The following is a 12,954-nucleotide window of genomic DNA, read 5'->3' as shown; positions in this document are numbered from 1 at the left end:
ACAGATGCAGGGTAAGTTTAAAAACACTACCCGGAAAAAGTCGAGGTTCTCACTGGGCAGCCCCGGCCCCACGGAGAGAGCCCCCGGAATGCTACTACTGTAAAAAGGTAAGACACGTTCAGCGGAATTGTAAACAAAGAATAAAAGATGAGAAAATTTTTCAAGAAGATTAAGAGTGTCAGGGGCTCTTTAATTTAGAGACCAGAACATCCAAGAAGCCCTTGATAAAATTAAAAGTGGGCCCCTAACAACAAGAAGTAAGTTTTCTTGTAGATACTGGGGCAGAGAAAAGTACCCTGCAGAAATTGCCATACGGATGTGTGGCTAGCAGAGAAAAAGTTTTTGTAATCAGTGCAAAGGGAGACCCCTTTGAAGTACCTATAATAAAAGATGTGGAAATAGAATCTGAAAATAAAATTTGCTTAGGGAATTTGCTATTAGTAGAAGAAGCAAATTACAATTTACTGGGAAGGGACATGATTGTTGCTTTAAGAATTAATATCTTGATTAAAAATTCTGAATTAGTGGTGAAAATATTTAAGTTGACTCCTAAAAATGAAGAGAAAATAAACCCTGAAGTATAGCATTCAAAGAGAGAAGGGAGTTGAAACAAATAATTGATGACCTCCTAAACGGGGATACTTTAGAGCCTTACATGTCTCAACACAACACCCCCATCCTGGCTGTAAAAAGACGGATGATAGCGTCCGATTAGTCCAGGACCTACGAGCGGTAAACGCTAGGACCCGGACTAGATTCCCGGTGGTGGCCAACCCCTATACTTTACTAAATAGACTCACACCAGAAGATGTGTGGTATAGTGTGATTAATTTAAAAGATGCTTTTTAGACTTGCCCTCTAGATGAAAGGAGTAGAGATTATTTTGCATTTCAGTGGGAGGACCCAGATACAAACCGTAAGCAACAGCTAAAGTGAACGGTCCTCCCCCAGGAGTTTGTAAAGTCTCCGAACCTTTTCGGACAAGCCTTAGAACAAATGTTAACCCAATTTGCTCTTGAAGACAGGACAAAGCTTTCACAGTATGTAGATGACTTGCTAATAGCTGGACCGACTGAAGAGAGTGTGAAGAAAAGCACGATTGCCTTGTTAAACTTTCTAAGAAAGAAAAGTTTGAAAGTATCAAAATCCAAGCTGCAATTCACAGAGCCTGAAATAAAAAATAAAATACCTCAGACATTAGATATCTCAAAGAAAAAATTAGACCCGGAGAGGGTAGCAGGCATCCTTGCATTGCCTGCACCAAAAACAAAAAGGCAAATTAGACAAATTCTAGGGCTCTTAAGATATTGCAGGCAGTGAATTGAAAGTTTCAGTGAAAAAGTGAAGTTTTTGTATGAAAGATTAAACACTGACAAGCTGAAGTAGACTGAACAGAATGAGTCTAATTTCCAGAAATTAAAAACTGTTCTTATGACTGCCCCGGTACTAACTCTACCAGATACGAATAAAGAATTCCAGTTGTTTGTGAATGTGAGTAAACAAACAACACAGGGAGTCCTGACTCAGGAATGGGCAGACAAAAGAAAGCCTATAGGCTTCAAAGATCTTAGATCCAATCAGTCGGGGTTAGCCTACGTGTTTACAAGCAATTGTAACAGTGGCTCTGTTAATAAGAGAAGCAAGGAAAATAACTTTTCCTCCCCTGGTAGTTTACACTCCCCACGATGTGAAAAACATATTGCAGCAAAAAGCAGAGAAGTGGCTGACTGATTCCAGGCTTCTAAAATATGAAGCCATCTTAATCAGCTCACCCGGTTTAGAATTGAAAACCACTGCACAAAAAATCCTGCTCAGTTTCTATTCAGAAAAATTAGTACATGATTGTTCTAAAATCGTAGAGCTGCAGACCAGATAAGTTACATCAACGCAAACTGTGATTGTTTTCCATTTATACATTTTAAATGTGCTTGTTGTAAACAAATTTGAGTAACCCACTGTTGGGGAGAGTACAAACCTAAGAGACTGTGTACCAATTGTCTGACTAAAGAACAGGAGCTGACTAGCCGTCTCTTAATACTTGCCACCAGGGCGGGATTGTTGGAACTCGACTCTCCTGAGTGGTTCCTACTTTTTCAAAAGGGGATAAGAGGGAAACTAGACTCCAAGGCAGAGGCTTTGGAAATTGAGTGCCGAAAGACAGTAAAAGTACCGTGCAGGACAGACACGATTAAGTCGTCTCGGTGGGCTACCTTTAAAAGGAGATACGCCATAAGGACTACAAGGGCCCCTGAAGAATATCCTTGCTGCCGAGAAGATGGTAATCCCCGCCGTATATTTCTATACGGGCGAAAGGCAAGGCAGAGGGATACACCGGTGGGGAATCCTGACTGTCCTGAGTCTAGCCGTGTGCTTAGCCGAGAGAATGATTCCCGAAGTACCTCCGGGGGAGCGTCTCCTGGGGAAGTGTGAGCAGTGTCAGACTGCCACAGATACCAGACGAATAGTTAACTACTGTCCTCCGGAACGTTGTTTGTCTAACGGCACTCAGTATAATCTTTGTGAATTAAAGGGGAAGGTCCAGTGTTACCACTCAGGGGCAAGGCTTAAGAACGGGCAGTCTAAAACTCCTATGAAAAGAAAGACTGAAAATTCCCATTTCAGGTATAAGAGAGAAGTGGAAATGATTCCCCCAATTCCAATCTGCAGTCAATGTAACAAAACGGTCTAGATAGGAGGGAAAAGACAATCCACCTTTTTGGCATATTATGCGGTTAACCCTTTATGTTACAATAAAGCGAATTTGAAAATGTGTACCATGGGAGAGAAAATATATTGAGAAAGTAGAAATTTAAAACATGAAAAAAAGGCTTTTTTTAATAATGAACCGATAATCCTTGATTTGTTAAAAAGTAGTGATGACCGGGTATGTTTGCAATTCAACCAAGTATTCTGCTTCTCCAGGGATGAGGAAGGGGTGGACCCTGAAAACAAAATATAAAACAACTAACCCTAGAGTTAAAGAGGCGAGAAGCAGAAGCTCGGAAAAAGAAGTTAGAACAGGAGAAGCTTAACTCTCTTAGTGAACATTATGAGCAATTAGAGAAACAATACAGCAATTGGGGGTTGCCAAACCCCAACCAGAATCTTTTCATAGATCTAATGCAAGAAATAGCCACAGAATTAGGTCTATCTAACTGTTAGATCTGTGGCGGTTTAAAATCAGCTGAAAGATAGCCTTGGAAGGGAGAGGAACTAACCCCAGAGTAACTTCTAAAAATGAGAAGGCTCTAAAATATCAAAAACAAGACCAGAGAGAAAAGAATTCACTGATTTAGTAGGCTATACCCCGTGTGTAAGCACACTCACGGTGAATTCGGAAAGCAAAACAAAAACCTAGCAACCTGAACCACCCGCGGGCTATTGGAGTCGCTCCCGGGGGAATAACTGTGAATAGATGGAAATAATTGAACTTTACTGGTACAAAAACTCTGGGGCCAATCCCTTCCATGAGCTAATAGGATTGAAGGAATATTGAGATGATCCGGCAAAGTTGAACAAGGGTTGGGAAGCTCCTAATAGTATATATTGGATATGTGGAAAAAAGCATACAGCGAGCTACCCAGAAAATGGAAAGGATCCTGCACACTTAGAATAATTCGGTCCTTTTTCTTTACTCTACCTAAAACAGAGAGTAAATCATTGAGCCCCTCTCTTTGAGACATTAAACAGACAAAGGAGGGAATTAAAACGGAAACTACCAATAGCGGGAGGCAACCAGAAGTAGAACGAGGAAGAATGACCTGCCAAAAGGATCATTCAATATTACGGGCCGCTACTTAGGCAAATGATGGCAGCTGGGGTTACAGAACCCCCATTTATCTCCTCAACAGACTTATCAAGTTGCAAGCGGTGGTAGAGATAGTTTCCAACCACACTTCAGAAGCCCTAGAACTCCTAGCCAAACAACATTCTCAAATGAGAGCTTTTGTGTACCAAAACAGACTAGCTCTCGATTATTTGCTAGCCGAGGAGGGAAGAGTGTGTGGCAGATACAACGAATCCGAGTGTTGTATAGAAATAGACGATTACGGAGAAACAATAAAAGGATTGGCTGCTGAAATTAAAAAGGTAGCTCATGTGCCAGTCCAAAAATGGAATTCAATCCTACAAGCCTCCTGGTGAGACCAGATATTCGGGCAAGGAGCTTGGTAGAAGAAGCTAGTATTTTTCATCACTTGTTCAGTTGCCGGAATCATTTTCCTTCCCTGCTTAATTCCTTGCTTCATCAGACTAATTCACTCTGTTGTGCAAGGAATGCAGATTGCCACACTTCCAATTGATCCTGAGAAAGCGCAAGGGAGACCTACTCCTCTCTCTAAACTAATGAAATTAGAGGAGGAAAAAGAAAACGAAAATGTGATTAAAGCCTTAAAGAATTTTTGAAAATAAATATAACCTGGCACAAGCATATAGTGAGAATTCGTTAACAGACTGGGAAGAAGATGAATGTGAGTAAAAAAAATTATAGTCCTCCCCTGCAGAATTGGATGAAATAACACGAATTTTTAATGTAATGAATTATTAGGCGGGGGACTGTGAGAAATGAACTTGTAAAAATTCGTAAAAATCTAAATAAATGTATATAACAATAACGAAATAAAATATAAAGTACAGTATGACACACAAGCCCTTCCCAGATCTAGCCACGAATTCCCACTCAAAGGATAACGATCCTAGCCGGCACCCATCAACAAAAGAATAGACAGGACGCGGCCCATCAAGCTGACAGAAAAAAAAAAAAAAAACTCCTCAAACTGACAAGGACAGGCTCGGTGACCATCAACGGGGAAGAATAGGCAGGACACGAAACATCAAGCCAAAACGGAGAGGCACCGACGAGATATTCATCACCAGACCCGAACACCTCGCCTTGCGGGCTACCGTTGGGGGAAGCCATCAAGTAAACAAAAGGAAAAATCCAGCCGAAATATCCATCGGCTCCAACCCGGATCCAGCCATCCCATCCGGATGGCCTGAACCACAAGAGCCACTCAGAATTTCTTTACATATGAGGAGACTCGGTCCGGACGTCCATTCGACTCTATTCTCCAATGCCAGGAAATCAATTCATACGACAATCAAGGACTGTTGATGAATGGTGCCTGCCTGGAATTCGGCCTCAAGGCTAAAAATCCCTATAAAAACCCCGGACAGTTTACCCTCCTTCGTGGATTTGAGAACACCTATACCTTTGGGTATAGACCCCTGTCCACCCAGCGCTGCGCTGTTTATTTTATTGTGGTTTTCCCTCATTGTTTATTTTTTTATAGAAATTGTTTTATAATAAATTGTTTTTATTTAACCCAAATCTGCCTTTGCATTTATAACAAGGATGTTTTAAAAAGGAAATTTTCCACACAGAGCTGACATGACAGAGACTGAAAATAAAGTCATGCATTTACTTGTCACTAACTTTCAGATATGCTGATTCCTGAAGAAATGCTTAAGAACCAGCAAGACTAAGCAGACCTTTTTGCTATGTATTTTAGGTTTGCTTAAAACATGTTTTAGACACATTCAGGGTAGTGCTTAGGACCTCAGCATGTGAGGAGGTGTGGAAGAGAGTGCCTGTGACTTCTTGATAACAGTAGAAGCCATGATCTGCAAGGAGAGGCCTGAAGTGTCATGCTGCAGCATTGCAGGATATCTAGTGGCACATTAGTGCAAACATTAGTTTGCATTGTTGAACATTGCAGTTTTGTTGCTAAATTCCTGCCCTCGGTTTTGATACAAATGTATGTCCTGATATTATTGCAATTTCATGTAAATGCATGTTTATCGCAGTTACCACCAAAAATATCAATTATGATGACTTCAGTATTTCTTACGTAGAAAATGTTTTTAGTCTGCACCTTATGTGGATAGGATGGAGCTCAAGGTGAACTCCTTCAATTGAGTTGAAGACAAGACTGCAGCCAGCAAATAGGAAGGCCATGGTAGATTTCACCATTGAAAATCTGGGACACAAGGATTTCCAGATAGACTTTGGATGGAGTCCTGGGCAGTAGACTTACAAATACAATTTACCAATGCTAAGAGCTTTGTTCAGGAACCAAAGTGCAGAGGTTCTAAACAAGTGTTTGAACATTCACAGGTATGTACGTTTTCAGACTCTTCTGGAGGAAAAAGTAGTGCACCCTTGCTTTAGGAAATTTGACAGAATACTTATGTACAGTAGTGATTTCAGAGGACTGTACCTATCATCTTCACAAAATCCAATTCTCTCCATATTACTTGATATTTATATTTTGGTGACTAAAAGAAGACATTCCTCATCTGGCCATTCTCTTTGCTTTTAACACCAAAGCCTACTGAAAATTAAATGTTTCACAGCATACATCACTATTTCCCAGTAATTTTGACACAATTAAATTAATACTTCCTTTCAAACTGTCTTTGGTTTTGAATGTGTACTCCATGTAAAAAGACAGTGAAACTGCTTATCTGTACTATGGCAGCACCATTGTGTCTCTGTTCAGGGACTAGGGAAAGTTGCTGCAGCAACAGCTCAAGTTATGTAATGCTTCACTGAAGGATGAGTAAGCTGGCTTGCAGGGGGCTGCAATCCCAAGCTTTTCTTTTCTGTCAGTTTCAGTCTCTGCTTGGGAAGTGAAATACATTTTACAACGCGTTTTTAAATCCTCTGTGGAGAGTAATTTAGATTTAATGTGCTAAATAGTACTAATAACAATATGGAGAGAGAATAATTCTGGGTATTTATTAATACCACATTTTACTTGGCATGTTTGGATTGGCATTAAATACTGGATTTTATTTATTTTACAGAATCAAAAATGTTGCTGATGCATTGCACAGTTTAGCAAGACTTACCTGTGTTCTTGTAACCTAAGCAGAATGAATTACCACACTAAGCAGTGTTAAATCATTAACAAACATCTTGGATTACCAAACTTTTTGTTAAATCTTCAGAGTTTACCTGTTCTGGCCTCTGGCTTCTCTTTGCAGTACCTCCAAAGCCTAGTTCTGACAACAGAGGTTTAGGAGCAATTTGGATTTGTGCTTTCAGGACTGAGCAGAGTGGAATGAAAGTATCCATAAAGGAACTCAACATTTCGTCCAGGTGTAAGCAATGGGGAGGCAAAGTGTGACTTAGGAGACTTGGCTTTTAATCCTGCCTGTCCTGGTTATTAAACCTGGCAACATTTTCAGGGGAGAACATTTAGAGAGATTTATGTACCGTGAAACATTGGTATCCTTTTCCAAGCATTCAGCTATGCCAGGATTTGAATGATCCTTTTTATTTATTGTCAGTTTCCTAACAAAGCCCCATCTATTTCTGCATTGAGAATCTGTCTCCTTTTCTGACTGAAGTTTAGACAACTAAATTGTCTTCCTCTGCACATAAAGAGTCTGACCCTCAGGCAGAATATCAGTTTTTGATTTTTAAATGCCATTTTTATTTTTTATTTCCTGTATTTCCTATAAGATTGAGGGCTGTAGGCACACTATCTTGCTATAAATGATCTTTGCTTGACAGCTGGTATGGCTTTTTACTTTACATCTACTCTTATTTTGCACTCTCGGGTGCAATGCAATGCAATCACTGCATTGGCTTTTCCAGGTGTTCTTCAGAGCCCAACTCTGTTTGGGGCATGACAGTGCATTCTGATTCTGATTGTGAAAATTATTTTGTAGTCTTTTCTTGATTCTGCTGTTCTCCTTTTTTTTTTTTTTTTTTTTTTCATTCCAGAAATAGTCTTCAGAACACTAGTGTCTTAATGTGTGGTTATCAGTTTCAGTAGTGATCCTGAAACACACATATTAACAGAACACACTGAGAATTTTGCACTGAGCATCAGCCAACATGTAGGGTGCATTTACACTGCTATTTGTGAAGACAGTATCCCAATTGTCTTCACCGACTTTGTCTTGCTTCATGTTTTGGAGTGGCATCTGGGCATACAAGTGGATCATTTTCAGATGAAATTAAACCACATATTTTTCAGAAATACATTCAGTGTTCTTGCACTGACATGCATTCTGCTGACAGGATCAGACGGCAACCAGTCCAAAAGAAATGGACTGGTAAAACATTTGTGTAGAATGTAAAATATTTGTGGTGTGGACACTGGGAGATGGCTGGTTGTTAGCCTCTGATTCTGCTCCCACAGGTCAGCACTCCTTGCTAACACTGATGGACGTTGGAGGGGCAGCCACAGTGTTTGCAACTTTAAAGTTTCTCAGGACTGTTCCTTGAGAAATGCAGTCCATTGATTACTTTTGGAGCTGGATGCCCAGATTCTCATTTGTGTTGATTACCGTGTCAACTACGTCTTTCATCTTGTCTAGCCACACCCCGCTATTCACCTTTCTGTGTGCCGTCATCATCGTACCCTCTCTCTTCTGTCCTTCGGCTTTGTTCGAGTGGATTGACTCTAATGACTAGGAGCAGGAACAACATCCAGGCTGAAAGATTTACATTGGGTTTTCCTTTCACAAAAGAAGTGATTAAAGCCCTTCTGAGAACAGGCCTCCATACAGGATCAGTTGAGCATTACAAGATTTAGTCTGCTGTTATCAAGGGTGCAGCTGATCAGATTATCAGGCCAGTTGACAGTCACCTCTTATTTTAAAGAGAAATCAGCTTCTCCAGACAGTGAAAACCTGACTCTGAAATACATTCACCACCTCTTCTACTGCTACTGGATGCTGAGTTTGCAGACCACTGTGGTAATGATTCTTTACAATTATTATAATAACCACTATTCTCCATGTCTCATCTTCCATTTTCCTAAAATGAGCAGGAAGTTATTGTGATCCTGCTTTTCTCGGGGTTTTGGGGGGAATTTGTTTGTTTGTTTTTTATTCCACCACAATATGTGGTGACTTAGCTGGCAGAAAAGGAGCATTTATAGTCATATTCTCTTGGTAGGTGCACTGAGGTGTCATCCTGCTGCTGGGCAAAACCACACCAACAATCCTTTCCCTCAAATTAAACAAACATAAAGCCCCAAACGATACCCTAAATACTACAGCCTCATCTAATTATTTGTGAATAGAATAGACCTGTGTGAAAATAGGCACCATTCCAGCAGACCTACCTTCCTGCAAAAATATTGCTGCTTGCCTGGTCAAACTAAAGTAAAAGTTCAGATTCTCTAAGGGAATCACAGTACTTCTACAATTTCATGCCAGCGATCTCTCCATTACAGATATTCTAGTCCTGATTAGGGAGAAAAATCACATGAAAATTTTCCTGGACCAGTGACACATTGGTGCACGGGGAGAAACGTGGGATGTGAGCCTCCTGAAACCCAATGGTTTTTTGTCAATCGTTGTCAATGCCCCAACCCTGGAGGTATTCAAAGCCAGGTTGGATAAGACCTTGAGAAATCTGGTGTGAGAAGGATGAGAGGGCACTTGGACACCACGTTCCGCTGTCTACCCAGGCAGGGAAACAGCCCCTGCAGATGCAGGCAGTGCTTGTTTGTTGTTGCTTCACTGCACAAATATAGTGTTGTCAATCACAACACGATTTTCATGTGTGCACACACAGGGTGCACACACACCTATGCAAACACTGTTCTATCTGTTGAGAAACGTATTGTAAAGGACACGTTATGCATGTGTGGCCATGGATGAAAAATTCAATATACGCTGGCAATGTGTGCTTGCAGCCAAGAAAGCCAGCTAAATCCTTCCTACATCAAAAGCAGAGTGGCCAGCAGGTCGAGGGAAGTGATTTTCCCCCTCTGCTTTCCTCTTGTGAGACCACACTTGGAGAACTGTGTGCAGTTCTGGTGTCCCCAACATAAGGAGTTGGCACTGTTGGAGCAAGTCCAGAGGAGCACCACAAGGTTAAGACGACTGGATGCCTACCTCCCATACAGCGACAGGCTGAGAGAGTTGGGGCTGCTCAGCCTGGAGAAGATTGTGTGGAGACCTCATTGCAACCTTACACAATCTGAAGGAGCCTACACGTTAAGTTGGAGAGGGATTCCTTGTCAGGAACTGTAGTGATGGGACAAGAAATAATGGGTTCAAACTGAAACAGGGGAAAATTAGGTTAGATATTAGAAGGAAATCCTTTACTGTGAGGGTGGTGAGGAGCAGGAACATGTTGTTCAGGGAGGTTGTGGATGCCCCAACCCTGGAGGTATTCAAAGCCAGGTTGGATAAGACCTTGAGAAATCTGGTCTGGCGGGAGGTATCTCTGCCCACGGGAGTGCAGTTTGTGACTAGATGACCTTTAAGACCCCTTCCACTGGGATTCTCCGGTTCGACGCACGCCGCGCACACGGCACGGCCCGGCCGGGCCCTGTCCCTTTAAGGCCGCCTCCGCGCCTTACCACGTGCTGGGGGCGGGGCGGGGACCCCGCGTAGCCAATGGGGACCGCCCGAGGGGCGCGGCGCCACCGCGGCCCCGTCCGCATCTCCGTCTGCCGGCGGCGCGGGGAGCGCTGCTTGCCCTGCCCTGCCCTGCCTGCCCGCCCGTCTGCCTGCCTGCTTGCCCGCCCGCCCGCCCGTCCTGCCCTGCCCGGTGTCGGCGCCGCTGGCTGGGAGCGCTCGGCCCCTCGGTCAGGTGACGGCTGGCCGCCGGGAGCGGCGTGGCTGAGCGGGCCGGCGCTCCTTTCGCCTCCCCTCGCCTCTCCTCGCCTCCGCGGAATGCTGGGCGGCTCCGCAGCGGCTCCGGGGATGCTGCCGCGGCCGCCGCCGCTCGCCGCCCGCTGAGCCGCTGCGAGGGGCGCGGCGGGGCCGCTGCCGGGCGGGGCGGCGGCATGGCCCCCACCCTGCTCCAGAAGCTGTTCAACAAAAGGGGCGGCGGCGCGGCGGCCCCCCACGGCCGGGCTCCGGGGGAGGGGCCCGCCTTCAGGTGAGCCGGGGCGGGCGGCGGCGGGCCCCGGGGGCTGCCCCCGCGGGCCAGGCGGCCGAGAGGCCGGCGTGGGGCGCAGGTGTGCCGCAGCCCCCGCGGGGTCCCCCGCCGCAGAGTTTCTGGGGAAGCGGCCGGGAGGAAAGGGGGTGCGGCGGGAGGCACGGCCGCGCCGGGGTGGCCCTTCTGGCGCCTTCCCCTCTCGTTGGATCTCTCAGCCATTTTCTGCGCGAGTTGGCCGTGGCACGCCCGGGAGCCTGGGGCGCTCGCCCCTCGGCAGCGGTGGGGGAGAGGCGCGGGGGCCCCTGTGTGGCGTTTGTGTGCGGTTGATGCGATAACTCGTGCCCGGGTCTCATCAGCACAGGAAAATTAAGAAACGGCTTTAATTGTTGTGACCTAAATACACGTGCGCAGTCTGGTGACCCGCTAAGCGTTAGGCACCTTTCACTGCCCCCTGCTTTTGATACCGCGCGTGCTGAAAGGTGAGGTTCAGTACCTATCGCTGCTTCAGGGTTTATGTGTATAACCTTTACATAATATTGGTTCTCTGTGCAATATTGAGTTGTTAGCATTTTCTGAACCTTCGGGGACAGCATTTTGCTCTGGCTGGCGCTTTGGAGCTTTGTGTGACATCTGTGCTGCTCACAAGACCCAGCGGCCCGGTGGGCACAGTGACAATCACATGCGTGCCCGGTAACCTCTGTGTCTGTTTTTCTGTGCGGCATGAGTTGGCTGGTCTTGTGATCAGATGGTGCGCAGGGTCGGGTTGGAATCTGGGCTTTCACTGCTGAAACTACTAAGGATGCTGAGGGAGAGCAGTGGGCAATATTTTGAACTACAAAATGCTACAGTGCCAAGTATGAAAGATCACAGTCATGGAACCATTATCATTTCAAAGATGGTCTGTGAGGGACATGGCCATTTGTGTGGCTAAAGTTGCAAGATCATGGAGAACCATGGTGCAAGATGAAAATGACAATATATTTGGGTTAGGAGGTGATTTCCTTTGAAAGTGATTTGACACAGTATTGGAGCTGCATTCATATTAGAGAACAAATCCGAATTTTGTGGAGCTACAGAGTGTATATGCTGTACTTGTAACTGCTACTTAGTTCTTTTAGCACTCATTTACCTTATGAGTTAAATATCTCCTTTAATATGGAAGAAAACTGTTTTCCACATTGAATCTGTTATTTCTAGACTAACTCTATTATTTTGCATTGTACTTAAAAATATTCTGTGTCAGAGACCAGTGCTGTTAGTTCTGAATTATTGGATTGTTATTGGATTATCAAATATCTCCACAAAGGCAGATTCCTTGCACGGTGTCTTTCCCCTTAAAATCAGTAATATTCCATCTGGAGTATTTAGTCAAGTGAGGGATTGTAATTTGTTTTTTGGGTGAAATATTCCACACCTGGTTTTCAATTTGAGTGAAGTTTAAATGATAACACACTTCACAAAAAGCTATTATAATTAAAATACTACTGTAGGTACCCTTCACTCTTTTTATCCCCTATTTTTCCTCATTCCCTTTCTAACTGACTTTTTTTGACACACTTAAGGTTAATGCAATTATTTGAAGTATTTTACATGTGAATGGAGCTGGTTTTTTGCTTGTTAATATTCAGCTTCTTCCTTTTAAGTATGGTGTAATGCTTTTTCTTTCTTTCCAGTGATCTGCTCATGGTCTGCAAGAGCGTACTTACAGGGTCTTAGAAGCTTTGCTGCAATGCTTTTAATAGCTGTGCTGTTCAACAGTAATCTCTGTTTGAGTGGAGAGATGTGATTTGATCTAAGTAAAGTAGGAGACTTAATCCTTAGGTAGCTTCTGTGTTAAGCATAGACTGCTGGTCAATGTTAGATGCAAAGTGGCAGAATAATTTTCTAACGATAAGACTGTCTTTTTAAGGGGTTTTAGTTTGCTTTATTCCTTCCAAGGTTTAGTTAGTGAGGTCCCTCCACGTTCAATATGTCTTGCCGTGTTTAACTCTGTTAAGGAGTCCTGTGAGACCAATAACAATCTGTATCCTTGGCCTTTCAATTGTTATGAAAGTCTTGAAAGCTTAAGTGTATTCACACATCCTCCTTAACCTGAACAG

At 43.7% G+C, this 12,954-nt stretch overlaps 1 protein-coding gene across 2 annotated transcripts in view; it reads left to right on the top strand.

Moving 5' to 3' along the window:
* Positions 1-10,742: 10,742 nt before the first annotated feature.
* The window catches only part of FNIP2 (folliculin interacting protein 2), a 60,755-nt gene continuing 58,543 nt past the window's right edge, over positions 10,743-12,954 (top strand). For both annotated transcript variants that reach the window (XM_088056297.1, XM_005517593.3), the window contains exon 1: positions 10,743-10,855. In XM_088056297.1, the coding sequence (XP_087912423.1) occupies positions 10,761-10,855 (95 nt within the window). In that variant the 5' untranslated portion in view covers positions 10,743-10,760. The remainder of the gene's footprint in view (positions 10,856-12,954) is intronic.

This window comes from Pseudopodoces humilis, chromosome 6 (assembly GCF_049639895.1).
Source record: "Pseudopodoces humilis isolate 2021_Gansu_Grassland_sample_001 chromosome 6, ASM4963989v1, whole genome shotgun sequence".
In the NCBI taxonomy this organism is placed as follows: domain Eukaryota; kingdom Metazoa; phylum Chordata; class Aves; order Passeriformes; family Paridae; genus Pseudopodoces; species Pseudopodoces humilis.
The sequence above is the reverse complement of the archived record's forward strand: the minus strand, read 5'-3'. Positions and strand labels throughout refer to the sequence as shown.